The sequence below is a fragment of the Ochotona princeps genome, chromosome 8, assembly GCF_030435755.1.
Source record: "Ochotona princeps isolate mOchPri1 chromosome 8, mOchPri1.hap1, whole genome shotgun sequence".
Classification (NCBI taxonomy): domain Eukaryota; kingdom Metazoa; phylum Chordata; class Mammalia; order Lagomorpha; family Ochotonidae; genus Ochotona; species Ochotona princeps.
In genome coordinates, this window is record NC_080839.1 from 7,935,068 (window position 1) to 7,952,602 (window position 17,535).

General features: G+C 42.2%; 1 protein-coding gene across 24 annotated transcripts in view; it reads right to left on the reverse strand.

Annotated features, from left to right (window-relative positions):
* The window catches only part of MAP4K4 (mitogen-activated protein kinase kinase kinase kinase 4), a 155,594-nt gene that overhangs the window by 34,475 nt on the left and 103,584 nt on the right, over positions 1–17,535 (reverse strand). For 23 of the 24 annotated variants that reach the window (XM_058667481.1, XM_058667494.1, XM_058667490.1 and 20 more), the window contains exons 8-12: positions 15,433–15,487; positions 14,008–14,086; positions 8,610–8,785; positions 6,229–6,301; positions 5,188–5,398 (exon numbers count right to left, since the gene is read on the reverse strand). In XM_058667481.1, the coding sequence (XP_058523464.1) occupies positions 5,188–5,398; positions 6,229–6,301; positions 8,610–8,785; positions 14,008–14,086; positions 15,433–15,487 (594 nt within the window). The remainder of the gene's footprint in view (positions 1–5,187; positions 5,399–6,228; positions 6,302–8,609; positions 8,786–14,007; positions 14,087–15,432; positions 15,488–17,535) is intronic. The other variant, XM_058667501.1, reaches the window with a different exon arrangement.

The window sequence follows — 17,535 nt, forward strand, 5'->3', positions numbered from 1 at the left end:
CAGCTCAGTGGAAAAGCTTGACTACTTTAATTTTTAAATGCTCTTATGGGTACACTGCTCATTTTCCATTTTAATTTGTTTAATCAAAGAAGTAGGTATTGTAAAAAGTCAACAAGGATAGTAATATGTCAAAAAGAAGCCTTTCCACATCTCTAACTCTAAAGGTATAAAAAATTTTTCAAGAATTCAGTTTTGTCCACACACACAATTTCCACCGTTTTAAATATCACGTTCCCAGCCCAGCCCAATCATGAATGAGTTCTTTGTAAATGAAATCCATATTCATGAATGAGTATCTTTACTTTTAGTTTTTCAAGGAGTTATTAATTGCCTTTCTGCTTGTTTCTTTGGTTTTCTTTTGGCCTATCACAACGTTAACATGTTCCACAGTATCACAAAACTTTCAGTGCGGTTAAAGAAACTGATTATAGATCAGTGCTCTCACAGCTGTCTTCCACATCACTCTAGTCATCCCATAGTTCTATCCACCAGCATTCCAGGAATGGTTTTGGACTATTTCCTACAAAGGATCCTGTGATGAGTTAATTCAGTGGCATTAACTTGAATGCAATAAGGAATACCTAGAAATCTAGAAAAGTTTATTTTGATCGTTCTGTGAGGGTGCTTCCAAATGAGATTGGCACATGAGTCTGGGGAGATGAGAGAGGAACTGGCCTTAATGTGGACAGGCCCCATCCAACTCCTGGGGGTCTGGAGAGAAATGAGCCAGGCTCACTCTGGTACTGCACACCAGCTGTGGACCTTTGTGGACTCCAGGACTCACACCCATGCTGCACTTGCTAATAATCAGGCTGCTGGCCTCAAAGTGAGAATGATACCTTCAGCTTTCCTGTTTCTGAGACCTTGGACTCATTCTCGGCCACCTAATCGGTACTCCGAGGTCTCTCACCTGTAGGTGACTTAACATAAAACTTAGCTGCCACAATCCTAATCCAATCACTTTAATAGATCCCCCTTCATTTGCTAATACACATTACCTTATTTATTTTGTCTGTCTAGGGAGCCAACCCTAACAGACTCAATGTTTTCTAGAATTCCTGGCATACTTTCTGCTTGGGTCCTTTTTCATCTGTGTGCTGAGCACTTAATACATTTTTCAGTCTATAAACATTTTTTAGTATGGAAGTTTTCCTTACATTATTCCTAAATTTTCTTCCTTTGGTGTCTATTTCCTAAAATACCAATTCAAATCAAGTTAGACTCCTCCCCCCTTGGAATAACTACCTTTTGTTCTGCTGTTACATTATCCCCACACCCAACTTTGTGGGAGTTTTTTTTCCTAGTTTAAGAACTTTCTTATTTTCTGAATATTCTTGCTTCATAGATTTAATATGTTGGCTTTTCTTGATAAGGTTGAGAGTTCATGTATGCATATGGAAATTTGCAAATCTGCTCTGTTCCCTATACAACATTTTCTTTCTAAAAGTTCCTTCTTTATTAATTTATTTTGGAATCCTTTAGGTACAAGAATTTCCTCAAAGCCTGTGATCTTGGTTGTCAGTTCCCATTTAAGACACTGGGCTGCGTAGAGGTACAACATCAGGCCACTGTTAGGTTTCCTGATCCTTCACTGGGGTCATTTTTCCTATGTACTGGTCAGTCATCATCAGGGAGGAATCTTCACAGTACCTAGGCACTGTGCCAATATCCTCTGAGGAAATGGCATAAAAAAAGGTGGCATTTACAGCAAGTGTGGCAGCCAGTGCATAAAGGGGGTGATTTCTTAAAGGGGGTGATTTCTTTTTTGCTCACTTGAAGCAGGATCTCCTAACAAATCATTATTTTGACCCCATTTTCCACCTCCAATTTCGAACTCATAACAGTCAGCCATTTTATCATGAACTCTTCCATATGCTGTCTAATTTTCACAGTTGGCTCTCCTTTTTTCTCATTACCACTAAAGTTCACACCATTACAACATAATCATGGTTATTGAATCATAGCTATTTCAGTGGAATGTCTCAATGAAAGCAGGGTAATCACATTGTTTTTGATTCAATTGTTCTGCAAAGTTAATAGAATTTTTATTCAATTAAAATAATAAAAATTCCATATTTAATTCAAAATGCACTATGAAAAGGAACAGAATGTCAAGCAAGCAAAATCTTCCAAACAAGGACAGGCCACATACCAGTCTCAATAATCAAATGAAAGTCTTTGTTCTGTGTGAAAATACCATAATTTTGGTTACTATGTCAACACACATACGTGACCACAAGCTCCTTAAAGTAATGTTTATTTTGCTCATCTTCATAAGAGAAATGCGCTACTTGGGGGAACACTCTCACTCCTAGTGCATGACATGAAAGACAAACTACTGTGTAAATGCTGGGTAACTACATTTAGTGTTTAGAAAAAAATTAAAAATGTAAGAATTTGTTTACATCTCTGAGTTCTACAAAACCCAATAAAATACTAAAGGAATCTTCCCTAATTACCAAGAAGGAGCCAGGACCACAGCTTACATTCCTGCTCACGGCCCTGGCCTCCCTTTTTGGAGTGTCGGTTTGAATCCTGGCTGCTGACTTGGGATTCGGCTTTCTGCGGAAGCACCTGGCAAAGCAGGAGACACGATGGGGATCCTGGCTGCTGGCCTGAGCCTGGCCCAGCCATGGCCCCGGGGCCAGCTGGACAGTGAACCACAAGATGGAAAGTCAATCTTCCTGCTGCTCAGCTTTTCAAGCAATCTGGAAAAAAATTAAGCTCTTGAAGCTTTAAGCAATAATTATTACACTTGGATAGTGCTTCTATTCCAGAAACACTGCTTTGCCTTGGAATATTCTACGAAATCATTTTAAGTATTCTAGAGGGTAACTATGGACCTGAGCTATCTCAAACCCAAGGACCAAATAGATATAAATTCAAACAAACTTGTTCTTTTTAATGAGATGCACACATGACTCAACTGACTTAACTCATCCATATAAGATTTTTATTGATAACTATATTTTATAAAGATGAATTAAAGAAGGGTCTCTCCTATAAGTCAAATAAGTAAGGTTAAGTTATGGTCATTAAAAAGCCTACAACATGATGAGAAAAGCGGTAAGTTTCCCAATTGTATCAAACTAAGACAGTTCTCTTAGGGAGACCAACCAGTTGCCAAGACCAACAGTTGAGGCAAATAACGCTACAGTTACTAACTCCTCTTTTCCATTTTATACTCTAGGATTATCTGAATCTGTACATTGGACCAAGATTAAGAATTTAAAATACTGAGCCCAGCACTGTAGCCTAGTGGTTTAAGTCCTTGCCTTACACGCGCTGGGATCCCATATGGACACCAGTTCTAATCCCGGCAGCTCCACTTTCCAATCAGCTCCCTGCTTGTGGCCTTGGAAAGCAGTTGAGGACGGTCCAAGGCCTTGGGACCCTGCACCCCCATGGGAGACCCGGAAGAGGCTCCTGGCTCCTGGCTACAGACTGGCTCACCCCCGGCTATTGCAACCACTTGGGAAGTGAGTCAGCTAATGAAACATCTTCTCTGTCTCTCTTCCTTTCTGTAGATATCTGACTTTCCAATAAAAATAAATTATATCTTAAAAAAAGAATTTAAAATGTCAATCATTCAATCATAAAAACTCATAAGGGCAGAACAGGCCACCACAAATGGGGTGATGGAGAAGGGAGACAAAGAAACTGGAATTCAAATAAAAGAACATTCTAGTAAACATGCCCTGTTAGAACTACTCTGATAAGAATGAAAAACGATATAACTCTTCAAAGTTTTTTCAAACTGATGTCATGATTACTTTAAGACATTTGTTCTCTCAGAAAAGACTGATATCAAAAGCTTTTTCTTCAAAACAAAAACTTGTGAGCCTTCAATCATTTTGGCACACTCCTCAGTGGGAACTTCTTCCGGTTCTCCCACATGTAGGGTTAACGAGCCCAGGGACTTGAGCCACCCACCATTACTTCCCAGGTCAAGCAGAAGCTAGAAAGTACAACACCTGAGACATGAACTGGTACTTATGCGATACTGGTGCTGCAAATGGAGGATTAGCTTGCTATGCCATCACATCAACTCAAGATTTGGTTTCTTACTATTAGAACCTCAAAAGAAAATGGCCAAATTTGGAATATATTGACCACCAACTGAATCACACCAATCTATGCTCGACTAACCTTATGCATAAGATTTCAAATAACAAAATCCAGGGAATTCTAGTAAACATGCCCTGTTAGAACTACTTTATTAAGAATGAAAAATGACATAACTCTTCAAAGTTTTCAAACTGATGTCATGATTACTTCATTAAGACATTTGTTCTCTAAAAAGCAAACTGAGGGACCAGTTTATGTTCTGGGAAGTGCAAGCATCCCACATGTGTGTCCTGGCTGCTTCACTTCTGATCCAGCTCCATGCTGGTGCGCCTAAGAAAGCAGCAGAAGATGGCCCAAGGCTCTGGGCTCCTGAACCCACATGGGAGACTTGCAGGAAGTTCCTGGCTCCTGGCTGTGGACTGGCCCAGCTCCAGCTGTTGCAGCTCTTCAGGGAGAGAACCAGTGGGTGACAACCTTTCTCACAGTCCCTCTGTCCCTCTCCCTTGATTTATTCCTATCTCTCACATTCTCCCTTTCAAAATCAACAAATACGTTCTTTAAAAAAGAGAAAAAAAAACCACCTCAATTGTTTCCCTAGAGCCACCACTCAGCTTCATCTTGTGATCTGCACTGCCCACTTGCTGCAGAAGCTTGCTAATGGATATTCACTACTCGGCCGCTGGCCTGTTACAAACGAGCTCTGACTCCCATGGTCCTGACATGGCATGAGTCAAACAAGTCACCTGTGTCACGTGCCTAAGGAAAGCCCAGCCCAGTATGGGAAAGGACAGAGGAGAATACCACAGAAAGACCCAAAGAGCTACATCCCAGATCCTGGAAATAGAACTGGTGCGAGAGCATCTCTAGGGCACAGCTGTCTGTGTCCACGTGAACGCACTCTGGGACAGGGCCTTCAAGGTCTCACAGGCAAGGGGGCATTTCTAAGGTTTCAGGGGACGTAAAAGCTTGTCGGTCGTACAAGCTTTCCTTCCCAAGTTCAAGAGAGCTATGCACCCAAGTTCTCGGAGAGGCAGCACCTCAGGAGGCCCTGCAGAATATCCTTCCACATGTCTGGCTACCAACGAGAGGAACACCAAGGTGGGCATTTCTCTTTTCTACCTCTTCTAGCCGCCGCCTCTGTTCTTTCTGCTGCTCGATCCGTTTCTGTCGTTCTGCCAGCAGCTGTCTCTTATACTCCTCTTGCTCGCGGAGCTGCTGCTCCTGCAGCAGCTGTTGCCGGCGAAGGGCCTCGGAACGCTCCTTGTTCTCCTGCTGCAGTCTTAGGAAGTCCCGTCGCAGCGTGGACTCACCAGGCACATTAACGATGGAACTGCGGGAGGAAGCAGGAGTCTTGAGGGGCGAGCACATCGCACAGCGCCCGCTTCCTCCTCCCAGTGCCATTGAGTCTCTCCCCAAGTCTGGCTCTAGGATGTCAACAACACACGCTCACAGGAATGACCGCCCCGCAACGCAAGAGCACCATATCATCCTTTACCCTATAACAAATACCTTACAACTCTGTTCTAAATGCTTGTTTGGCAAGATATCAAATATCCAAATATTCCAAAAGCCTCTGTTCCCTGATTAGTCAGTTAGTAGGAGGAAATGCTACTGATTTGGACTCCTCAATTTTCAGTTTCACTCTACCTTGGAAAGCCACTGGTAAACCCAACTACAGATAATAAAACTGATTAGGACAGGACGCGTCGTAAACTACAGGAAATCAAATGTTGGTAACGGCATTTGCAGAACAGCAAAATGAAACAGGAAAAAAATCAGGGGAACAGGGCAATGTGGAGTTTTCCAGAGGCCCTGCTGGCACCTCGACAGGCAGACAGCTTACAGTATGCTACTCCATGTACCACAAAGCCTCACACAGTAACCAATGCCCAAAGCAAAGCTTCCCGCATAGCCCCAAATACTGCCCACTGCTATACACACTGTCAAGTGATTGTGGAGGGGATCAGTGCAGTCCTTGCTAAAGAAGCCCTGGGGTGGGAAAAGAGCCTGTAGAACCTGGGAAAGAATGGGGAATAGCCAGGCACTGTGAAGTAGTTTAAGATTCATTCCTACTGCCTAGGAGCATTTGGAAACCATGGCACCAGCATAAAACCTCCTCTCTTCATCAAGTGGCACACTGCAAACCAGCTTTGTCCTGACCTTGGCTCTCCTTCCTGCTCAGGCACTTCCTCCTCTTCTTCCTCACTCCCACTGTACTCATACTCCGTTTCATCTGTGAAAACAAGGAGAAGGTTACTGGGGCAGCCCACAGAGCTGATGTGCATCTACACAGGTGGGCATCTTCAAGAGCACCAGGGCAAAAATAAACGGGTCCTTTGTGGGAACAGTATGGGGCACTGCACAGGACTCGGGGAGGATTTCCACACTGAACAGCAGCAGACCCCTGGCCAACTATTCCCCACAGCAGCACTACTTCCAGGGCACTCAAGGAAAGCCCTCATAGGACTGCACTGACGGGGGTGCTGTATGCCTTGAGATACAATGGGATCCTTACACACAAACAGCACCCCAGGAGTACTGGTGAATTCAACAAGTCTACTTTGATGTCAAAATTCCAAAGCAAGTTGACTATTCAAAATACCCAATACAACCATTCAAGTGTGGTCATTTGGGGCAATTAGGGATTCACTGAGGCAGCAGCAGAGACAATTCTGCTAGATTTTTAAGAAGTGAATTAAGTAGGAACCTGCAGCAAAAAAAAGCAAAAATATTTTCACAAATTTGAAACAAGGAAAATACCAATGAAACAACACAGTTCTACTTAAATGAAACTTTTAACATGAACTCTTTTTTAATTACATAGTTTTATACCATTTCTCTAAAAGTAACATGTCACTTTACTGCTTTCTTCACAATGATCAGTATCTAACTTTCAAGGAATAACTGAAGCCAAACAGGCTGAAAGTAAATAAAAACCAAAGTCAACTCACAATAAACAAACAAAAACAAACAACACATTTCTTGGGCCCGGTGCCATAACCTAACACCTAAAGTCCTCGCCTTGAATGCGCTGGGATTCCATGAGCGCCGGTTCTAATCTGGCAGCCCTGCTTCCCATCCAGCTCCCTGCTTGTGTGGTCTGGGAAAGCAGTCGAGGACAGCCCAAAGCCTTGGGACCCTGCACCCGTGTGGGAAAACCAGAAAAGGCTAATGGCTTCGGATCAGCTCAGCTCCAGCCATTACGGCCACTCATGGAGTGAATCAGTGGACAGATCTTCCCCTCTGTCTCTCTTCCTCTCTGTATATCTGACTTTACAATAATAAATCTTAAAAAAACAAAACAAAAACCAGTAACAGCACACATTTCTGGTTTTTTTTTTTTTTTTTGGCAGAGACACGTAAGATGAATATCAACTTCCTTGCAATAAAAATAGGCTCAAGAACTTAACAGTTCAGGAAAATTCATCATTCTACATACATGTCATTAGTTCTTCCCTATCTAGACAAAACTATAAACTTTGAAAGGACATTTACATAAAAGCTAGTCTCTAGGGAAAACCCTAACTGAAAATCATTGTTGGAAATCCTTTATGTCATTTTTAAATTTTCATGCTGAAACGTGGTAATTACTGACAATAGGCTGACAGCATATGGAAGAGAGATCACTGTGACTTAAAAATAAACAATACAGATTTGGTGTGCTGCAAAAAGCAGAAGCACAAACATAGCTACTATCAGTAAGTAAGGTTGGGCCAGCATGTCAAACAAGGGGGAAACGGGGCGCATTTTCAATCTTCAGTTTACTCTGCTATAATTACACGGAACCACATACAGAGCGTAATCATTTACTCGGCTGAATACACCACAGGGAAAAAAGTTAGCTGACACCAATGAGGACTTGCCCGGAGATAACAAAGCTGCCTGCGACTCAAACATGTGACAAACAGTACAGGCTTCCAACATGATGCACACTGCACTTGTTGCCATGAACTGGCTCCTTTGCTTTTGACATTTATGTATCAAAATTAAGTTCACTAATAATGACATGCTAGTTGTCTAAGCGTTATTATATAATCAACATGAGCCAGCAGACTCCAGAAGGGTGGCTTAATCATGATGACGATAATGACACATAAACTTTACCTTGTTGAAAAGAACAAAAGGAAAACAGAAGGCATTCCAGGGAAGCGGGCACAATGTGTATAAAGACATAAAACACACACACTGGGGACAGAAAGGACCCACCGGTGATCAGCACAAGCATGTACTTGGGCAGGCATCAAAGCCATCAGGTGCTGCACATAAGCCAGGTCTGCCTGCGTCGCCCGGATGCAGCAGAGCAGAGCAAGGTCCTCCTGAACACAGTGACACGATGTTCACCGTGATGTAAAAGGAACGGAAAAGATGTCCCCTGCAATCTCTGTGTCACTGGTGTCAACCTGACTCCATCTGCAGCCTTGGGTCAGCCCCTCAGCCAGATCACTAAAATGCATGCCTAAACCATACCAGCACTGACCAATGACACACAACCGCCAAGTCATGAAAACTTTAAATGATGAAAAGAAAAATGCCTTTAGTACCTTTCTCTCCTCTCTTCTTTCTGGTCCGGTCTATATGATCCTTAAGCTGAATTCTAACTTGCCTTTCGTTTGGCTGGTCTCTTATGAAAGGATGTTTCAAAAGTTGTTCTGTAGAGGGCCGCTGCATGTAATTCTTCACCAAGCATCCTTCTATAAAACTAAAAAATTTCTTTGACCTGTAAGAGGAAGCAAAAATTTCATCAACTTTTAACCATGAAGAGGCAGCTGTAAAATATCAGTAACTCGCAAACCTGAAAACAAGCAGCTTTCGGAAATCACTGTGAATGCAAGTGAGTAAGAACTCACCTTTGCAAATACAAAGGAATAGCGCAGGGAACAGAAACACAAATTTAGAAACACTGGGAACCAGGAATATTAACAGTTTCACAGCTATACCACATTACTGACAATACACCACAGAGAGCTAGAAGATGGGCTGTGTTTAAATCTAACACTGCTTATTAATAACTTAACCATTACCGTGTGTATTTGTGAATATTAAGATAAAGGGACAAGGTATTTTCCAAAAACAAGGACATTCACCATGGTATAGTTGCCAGAAATCAGGACACTATCAGAGACAGTACCACTGTCTCAGTACAGACCTCATCAGGCTTTCCCAGTTATTCTACTAGTGTCCATTGCAGCAAAGACATTTAAAAAGGTGGAGCAAGGCCGGTTTTGGGAAGTCTGCCAACATGAAGGCAGACAGAGGACAGATGTCTGCTGTCCAGAAGATGAGGACAGATGGAGATGAGAAAAGAAGGCGGGACTCAATGCTGGGACTCTTGAATTTGTTCCTTTGACATTTCAACCAGCATTTTAGACTGGCTGGTTGAGCTGTCCTACAGCTTTATACACTGCAACAGAATAGGAGCTGAGAGGACCCTGACACTTCCCCCACAGGACCTGCCTGAAGCACACTGCTGCCTATTTCCCCACGGTTGGCCACAGTGAACTGCTACCCCAGCCATGGTAAAGGCATTCTTACCACGCCTTTGGAGACCTGTAAGTCTTTTCAAGAATTTCTTTATCCGACATTCCCTAAGTTAAGAACCTTTTTCAAAGTTGCTTACTTTCACAAGACCGTACACTTTTTGATTGTCTCTACTACTGGGCAGGAATGGTAACGATCAGGAACTTGCTCCTATGTTTCAGTTATGTTCAAAACTAGGTGTGGCACATTACTATAGGTTATACGATAAATTTTTGTTGAATGAATGAGCTATTGAGTCTTCAAAAATGTGATTCAAACAACTCAGTTCTTTTCAATTATTAACTGATTTAATAATTCCTTCTATTGTCTTACAATTTCCATTCTAGCAATTTTTTAACTCAAAGATTTATGTATGTATCCATTTAAGTAGGAAATTTTAGGTACACACAGTAAACACAGCAGCAGATTACAATCAAGCTAATAGAGGAGGAGAAAAATAGAACTGTTACAGTAGACATCAAGGAAAAAACAGGATATTTTATATTCCAAAGGGAGAGAAGATAAAGTTCCAGAGTTAAGGAACATGAACCAAGGGGGAAAAGTTCTGGGAAACAATGAGCCATTTTCTGGAGGTTTGTATGAAAATGGAGAAGAATGGACAAATAATTTGCGTCAATTCAGAGAAAGGGCCTCAAAGGCATTCAAAGAAGCTGTTAATTCTGTGGCTACGAAGAACACAGAAGACTACACAAAATAGTGAAAGGCTCCAACACAGACATGCCTACATTCTTCTACCCAAAGAGGATAACTCCACGGAATTTACCAAAAATACAAAGACCCGAGTCCCTTTCCAGATGAGAAAGTTTCTCAAGAACTGTGCTTACTAACACCTTTGCATCAATAATAGACAAAGTATTCCTTAAAATATACCACTGGAGGGCCAGGCATGGTAACTCAGCGGCTAAAGTCCTCGCCTTGCATGTACCAAGGTTCCTATACGGGCACTGGTTATAATCCTGGCAGCTCTGCCTCCCATCCAGCTCCCTGCTTGTGTGGCCTGGGAAAGCAGTCGAGGACAGCCCAAAGCTTTGGGACCCTGCACCCGCGTGGGAGACCCGGAAGAGGCTCCTGATCAGTGCAACTTCAGCCATTGTGGCCACTTGGAGAGTGAATCAACGGATGGAAGATCTTCCTCTCTATCTCCTCCTCTCTGTACTTCTGACTTTGTAATAAAAACAAATCTAAAAAACAAACAAACAAACAAAAACAAACCAACACTGGAGGACCCAGTGCAGTAGCCTACTGGCTAAAATCCTTGCTGGGATCCTATCTTGGTACCTGTATCCCAGCTCCCTGCTTCTGGTCTGGGACAGAGCTGAGGGCGACCGAAAGCCTTGGGACTTTGCACCCATATGGGAGACGTGGAACAAGCTCCTGGCTTTGGATAAGCTCAGCTCTGGCTGTTGTGGCCACTTTTGCAGTGGTCAGCAGATGCAAGATCTTTCTCTCTCCTTCTCTCTGTAAATCTGACTGTACAATAAATCTTTTAAATATATATATGGTGTGTATATGTATATATATACATACACATACACATAGATACACACCACATGAGAGGGTGGGGGAGGAGATTGGCATGATGGCTCAATGAGCTAATCCCAAGCATGCTTATGGGTGCCAATTCATGTCCTGGCTGCTCCTGCCTAACCAGTTTACTATTTATGTCCTGGGAAAGCAGTGAGGGGTAGCTGAAAGTCTTGGGACATCCTTCCATGCACATGGAAGATGTGGAAGAAGCCCTGGCTTCAAACTGGTTCAGCTCCAGCATTGTAGCCACTTGGGGGAAGTGAACCAGTGATGGAAGATCTTTCTCTCCTTCCTGTGAATCTGCCTTTCCAATAAAAACATTTTTCTTCCCAATCTACTACTGGGAGACAGTGCTGCTATGCAAGCAGCAGATAAGGCTGCCAGCATTCTATATGGGCACCAGGTCAAGTACTGGATGATGCTTTTCCAATCCACCTCTGCTCAGTGCCCAAGAGAGCAGCAGAAAAGAACATGCCTGAGTGATGGAGCTCCTGCCACTCACTTAGCTGATCCAGATGAAGTTTAGGAATCCTGGTTTTGATCTGGATGTTAAGATCACTTGGGTATTGAGCTACTTTAAAAATTTTCCATGGAGAGAATGTTCACTGGTGATCTTCTGAAAACTGCTTCTCCAAAACCAGCAAACATGTCCATGTGGTGAGAACAGGGATCACAGACTGTCTGAACTGCCCTGTCTTCTCAGATGTGAGTAAATCACAATGGATGTGGATGAACATGGCGCCTGCAGAGGAACACAGGAGGCACCTGCTGCCATCACCACCATCACTGTCACTTTATGCTGTAAAAGCAGGGAATAACCCAAAGCTGCAAGGAGTACAATTACCAGAGTATGATTACTAATGGATTAAGTAATGCCATGGAGAGAGAGCACTAATTCAAAAGTCCCTCAAGGACAGACTACATTCAGTAAAATCTCAACAGAGGCAGGCATTTGTAGCACAGTGCAGGGGTGCCGGGAAGCAGCCCATCCGCTAGCTGAGCGCCGGGACTCCATCCTCGCGGTGCTTCCAGAGCAGCTTCCTGCTCACGTGCACTCTGCACTGTGCAAGGACCCGGGGCCTGGCACTCACATCAGGTTCCAGGCTCCATCCGGGCTTTAGTCTGGACCACGTTTGGCTTGTTTCAGGTATCTGAGCTGTGAACAATTGATGGAATCTCTCTCCCTCTCCATTTCTCTGCCATTCAACATGAAAGTAAATTTTTAAAAATTTAAAAAATCTGACAAGAAACGAAAAGCATGCTCACTTGCTAGTTTTGGTAGGAGCTGCTGCAGCTCCCCGGGTTTGACTGCCTAGGAACGCCCAGGAGTATCAGGCCTTAATACAGCCGACCAAGTGGAACTAAAACCTTTGCACTTACATGAAGAACTGCCCCAATAACAGTACATGGAATTAGACACCATGAGAAAAATCCTGCTAGAGTAAGAAAGGTGCGAAAAGAATGGCAACGTGTTTGAGCAGTGACAAACAGGGAGACTGGCAGCAAACAAGACAGATTGTGTGTGTACATACGCAAGCTGGAAAAAGACTGGACAACATCAGAACACGAACAACCAGGAAGAGTGGACAGCAACTGCTGAGCAACCAGACCCAGAACGGCAGGCTTAGCACAGAGATCTTTCCGGTATTTTAGAATGAGAGGCAAGAACTTAACACAACCTTAAACAGGTACAAACAGCTTCAAGCAAAGAAACAAAATAACTCACAGGACGTGGGCAATCATAAAATAAACCGAGGAAAACAGGAGGAACATAAAAAGTGGGAAGACTCATCTATGAGGTAACTTGAAAAACATCATAGAAGAATGGAGTTAAAAGACAGGTTTATTTTGGTACACACACAAAAAAAATTGCATTTCAATTCATATGTGTGGTGTTCAAAAACACACAGAAAATGGATATTACAAAAAAGTATGCATATACTTCAAAAATTTTGAACCAAAATTAATGTATTCTTAATGCAACTTCTCATAAACTTTCTGAAGTCCCACTGCACAGGACAAGCTTGTGTAGGCAAGATTTCACAGGCAGTCCCAGAGTGCTGCAGTTCCAGAAGTGCTCCCCAAGAGACATCCTCGGCTCCCTGCCTTCATGGATACTAGTACTTAGCCACACAAGGTGTTAGAGCCACAGGGAACAGGCCCAGGGGATATGCGTAACTTTTATTTTAGAAAATAATTACAGGAGCCTGGCGTGGTGGCCTAGTAGCTAAAGTCTTCACCTTGCATGCACCAAGATCCTTTATGGGCACCAGTTCTAATCCCAGCGGCCCCACTTCCCATCCATCTCCTTGCTTGTGGCCTGGGAAAGCAGCCGAGGATGGCCCAAAGCCCTGGGACCCTGCACCTGCATGCGAGGCCCAGAAGAGGCTCCTGGCTCCGGATAGGCTCAGCTTTGACCATTGCGGTCACTTGGGAAATGAATCAGTGGACTGAAGATCTTCCTCTATGTCTTCCTCCTCTCTTTATATCAGACTTTCCAATAAAAACAACTAAATTAAAAAAAAAAAAAGACAGTAAATCCTTCCATTCATTATAAACTTCTAGTTCGTCTGAGGACCTCCATGTCAAAAAGATTTTACTAATTTAGTGGAAAGATGCTTAGTCACGTTCTACACATTAAATGATTTAAATATTAAAATGGGGCTTTCATTTTAAAATCATGTTATAGTGATTCATATGGTTACCTGTTACTACTTTGTAATTCAAACAGAATTGAGTAAGGAAAAAAAAATAAAGGCATTTTGTATGTTTTGAAGTACCAGTTCTCAAGTTATGTGAAATTAAAATGGCCAGAATTTTGTTTCAGAAGAGAGTGGGGGAAAAAAAAGGAAAGCAACTGAACACATAGCTTACCATTTTTTGGACTTCAGCCGGGGAGGAGGGTTTCTGGGAATGAGAAACAGTGCTCTCATTGGATGCATGTCACAGAGAGCTGGGGAGAGGAGACGGATCTGTCAGTACGGCACTTGTTTTACTAACTGTTGATTTCTAGGGCTCACTCACACATCACATCAAATGCTGTGTCCCATCGTCCAAGTATTTACAAGCAGCCTACACATCTAGTTATGAACTCTCAGGTCAACCTTGGTTGCTCATTTGGAGATAAAATGTAAGGAGGACAAGAGCAACAAGAATATACCATTTCAAACACATATAGGAATGTTGTCATGACTAAAGATAAACACTAATTTGAAATCTCAAAGGAGTTAATGGGTAAGTTTTCAAACCATCTGTGAGATTACAATCAAAGTCACTGTATTTTCAGAGTTGTAAGGAGTCAGTAAGACATGGCTTTTGAACAGCTTTACATAATGCCTGGAACAGAGTAAGCCCCGTGAGGTCCTGCTCACTGCTCATTGCTGCAACTAGTGGTATTCTAAAACACCAAAAATGTAAGTGTGAAAAGGAGTTGTTTAATTTTGTGCCAATAATGTTTGTACTCCTATCCTTAGTTGCAGGAAACACGTGTTTGCACAGATAGCACCAGAGGCCATGGACATCTGCAGGTGTTTATTTACCTGCAAGACAAGTAGGCAACACTTCCCTAACTGCAAAAGAAAACAGACAAGGAGTCACCAATACTTCCTTTTGCAGTTCCTTAGCAGGAAGCAAAGACAACACCTGAGATTTGAGGTAGACATCCATTCCATGCGGCAAACTAACACTAGCTATCAATACATTTTTCATTCATTCAACAAATATTTATTTAGCAGTAACCATGAACTGCAGTGATACACTCCCCGTGGGTACTTTTGCAGGCGAGACTAGCAGCTTATGCTGTTTTTCCTTGGCGCTTTACAAGTCTACCCTCTGTCCCTGATTCAAGAGCAACTGTACAAAGCTCCAACTGATTCAATTAAACACTAGCATGATCACAAAATTTCAGAGCTAATGCCAAAAACAAAAAAAATCTGCAAAATGTTATTGTTCATTTGTAACAAAGCTTAGTACTATAACTTCATACAATAGAACCAATTTCAATATTAAATCTGAAACATTAAAGAGAAAAACTCGTATTTATTATCTTATGTGGGCATGTTTTCAGGACTCGGATGAGAATCCAACTGAAGAGAAACAAGGCCTAACGGCCGGTAAGGGGGCTCCAGAAGGAGCCATGTTTGCTCAGAATCCCTTCATGACCACCATGTCACCGTGCCTCCAGACTCTCCGTCTAACTGTTCCCCTAAGACTGGCTTTACCCATGGAGTTGTTCCTGTGAAGCCTGGGGACTGATTCAAGTTACATTTAACAACTGGGGTACAAAGGAAAGTTACTTACGGGGAGCACCTTCTGCCATCTCAATGGCTGTAATGCCACAAGACCAGAGGTCACTCTGTGAAAGTAAAACAGGATGTTACTGATACCTGTGATACAAACAGCTTACATTTCTGGCCTTCTACACAAATAAAAAATAAAGGACAGCAGGTAAAGCTGATGCTTGAGAAGCCAGCATCCCAGATGGGCAATAGCTCCAAGTCCCAGATGCTCTACTTCCCACCCAGTTCCCTGCTAAGGTGCCTGGGAAAGAGTGTAAGCTAACCCAAGTCTTTGGGATGTTGAATTCACATGGGAGACCCAGAAGGTCATGGCTTGGCCTGGCCATTGCAGCCATGAGAGAACCAGTGGATAGAGACTGTCTCTAACTCTTTCAATTAACAAATCATATTGAAAAAAGAAGAAAGTATTTGGTGCATAAACTAAAAGGAAATGTATTGGGAAATTGAGAGCACACATTTTCAGAACACAAGTTGGTGAATAATTTAGAAAATAAAAACAGGGCCCAGCAGCTGAAGTCCTCTCTTGCAAGCACCAGGATCCCACAAGGATGCCAGCTTTAATCCCGGTGGCTCTTCTTCCCAGCCAGCTTCCTGCTTGTGGCCTGGGAAAGCAGTCGAGGACAGCCCAAAGCCTTGGGACCCTAAACCATGTGAGAGACCTAGAAGAAGCTCCTGGCTCCTGGCTTCGGATTGGCTCAGCTCCAGCCATTGTGGCCACTTCGGGAGTGAATCATCGGATGGAAGATCTTCCTCTCTGTCTCTCCTCCTCTCTGTATATCTGACTTTGCAATAAAAAAAAAAAAAATCCTTTAAATAAGCAAATAAAAGCCCCACTCTAATTTCCAAGTGGAAAGTTCATTGATCAGTATACAAGCACTCAATGATTTACAGTTCTAGCCCAGATTATTTTTATATTAATACCTCAAACTTCATTAAACAGAAAGCATTCTTTATATAATGCCCAGTATAAAATTTGTAAAGTCTACCATGGATCACTAATTCAAACTATAATGCCAAGAATCTGCATTCCACCTTCAAAGTAAGAAAGAATGGGGTATAAACAGTCTTTTTGTTTTTCCCAAAGCATTAACCCTAAAATTTGAATTAAACTCTATTCCCCACTCAAGCATAAGTTCTATGATGGTAGGCTATTATGTCCGGTCTACTCACTTTTGTAACTGTTCGACGCTCAACCAACACTAACTAATGAATTGCAAAGTCTTAGCCAATGTTTCTTAAAGCAAAAATGACCTTTAAACAATGGAAGGGGGAAGAGGGAAGGTGGAGGAGTGGAACCCACAAGCTGGCTGGCTCAACACCTCTGGTCTCTGCACACACGAGGGGGACCCAGAGAACATTCCTGCCTTAAGTCTGGCACAACTCCAGGCACTGCGGTTACTCTGGGAGTGAACCAGCGGCTGGAAGGCATCTCTTTTCCTCTGTCGCTCCTTCTATCTAATTTTGCCTTTGAAATAAAAATGAATCTTTAAAAAAGAAATGTATAGTTATTGTTACTAACATAATTTCATTTATAAATTATCATAACCAAGGAATTACTAAAATTATATAAGGATTTTATAAGAATAAATAAATAACCTATAACTCTACATTTAAATATAAATATATCTTCATGGAGTTACTGCAGTGGGAGTAGAAATGGGTTACTGTGGGCATCTGGGGAGTGAATCCACAGACAGATGATTTTGTTTTTCTTTGTCCTTCAACTAAAGAAACAGAATAACACTTTTATAAAAGACACAATGGTCAAATTCACTGCCTAATTTCCCATTGGATAACTGTTTGAATGAACCACCTGAAAAAACAGCTGAGTCTAATGGACTTATACATTAATTTATTTTCTTAGTTACATTAAAATTTTATGTATGTTGGGAAATATTTTAAAATTTTATAAACATGCAATGATATACTAAAATGTTATATATGAAGTTACTGCTATATTTACAAAAATGTATTTTTTAAAAATCCTACTATGTTCTTCAAATGTACAAGGACTGCAGAGTCAAGCAATTCTGGTAGTAGTTAAAATACAAGACGATTTGAAGTCAGAGGCCAGTACGCATACCGGAGTACAAGTGTTAAGCCC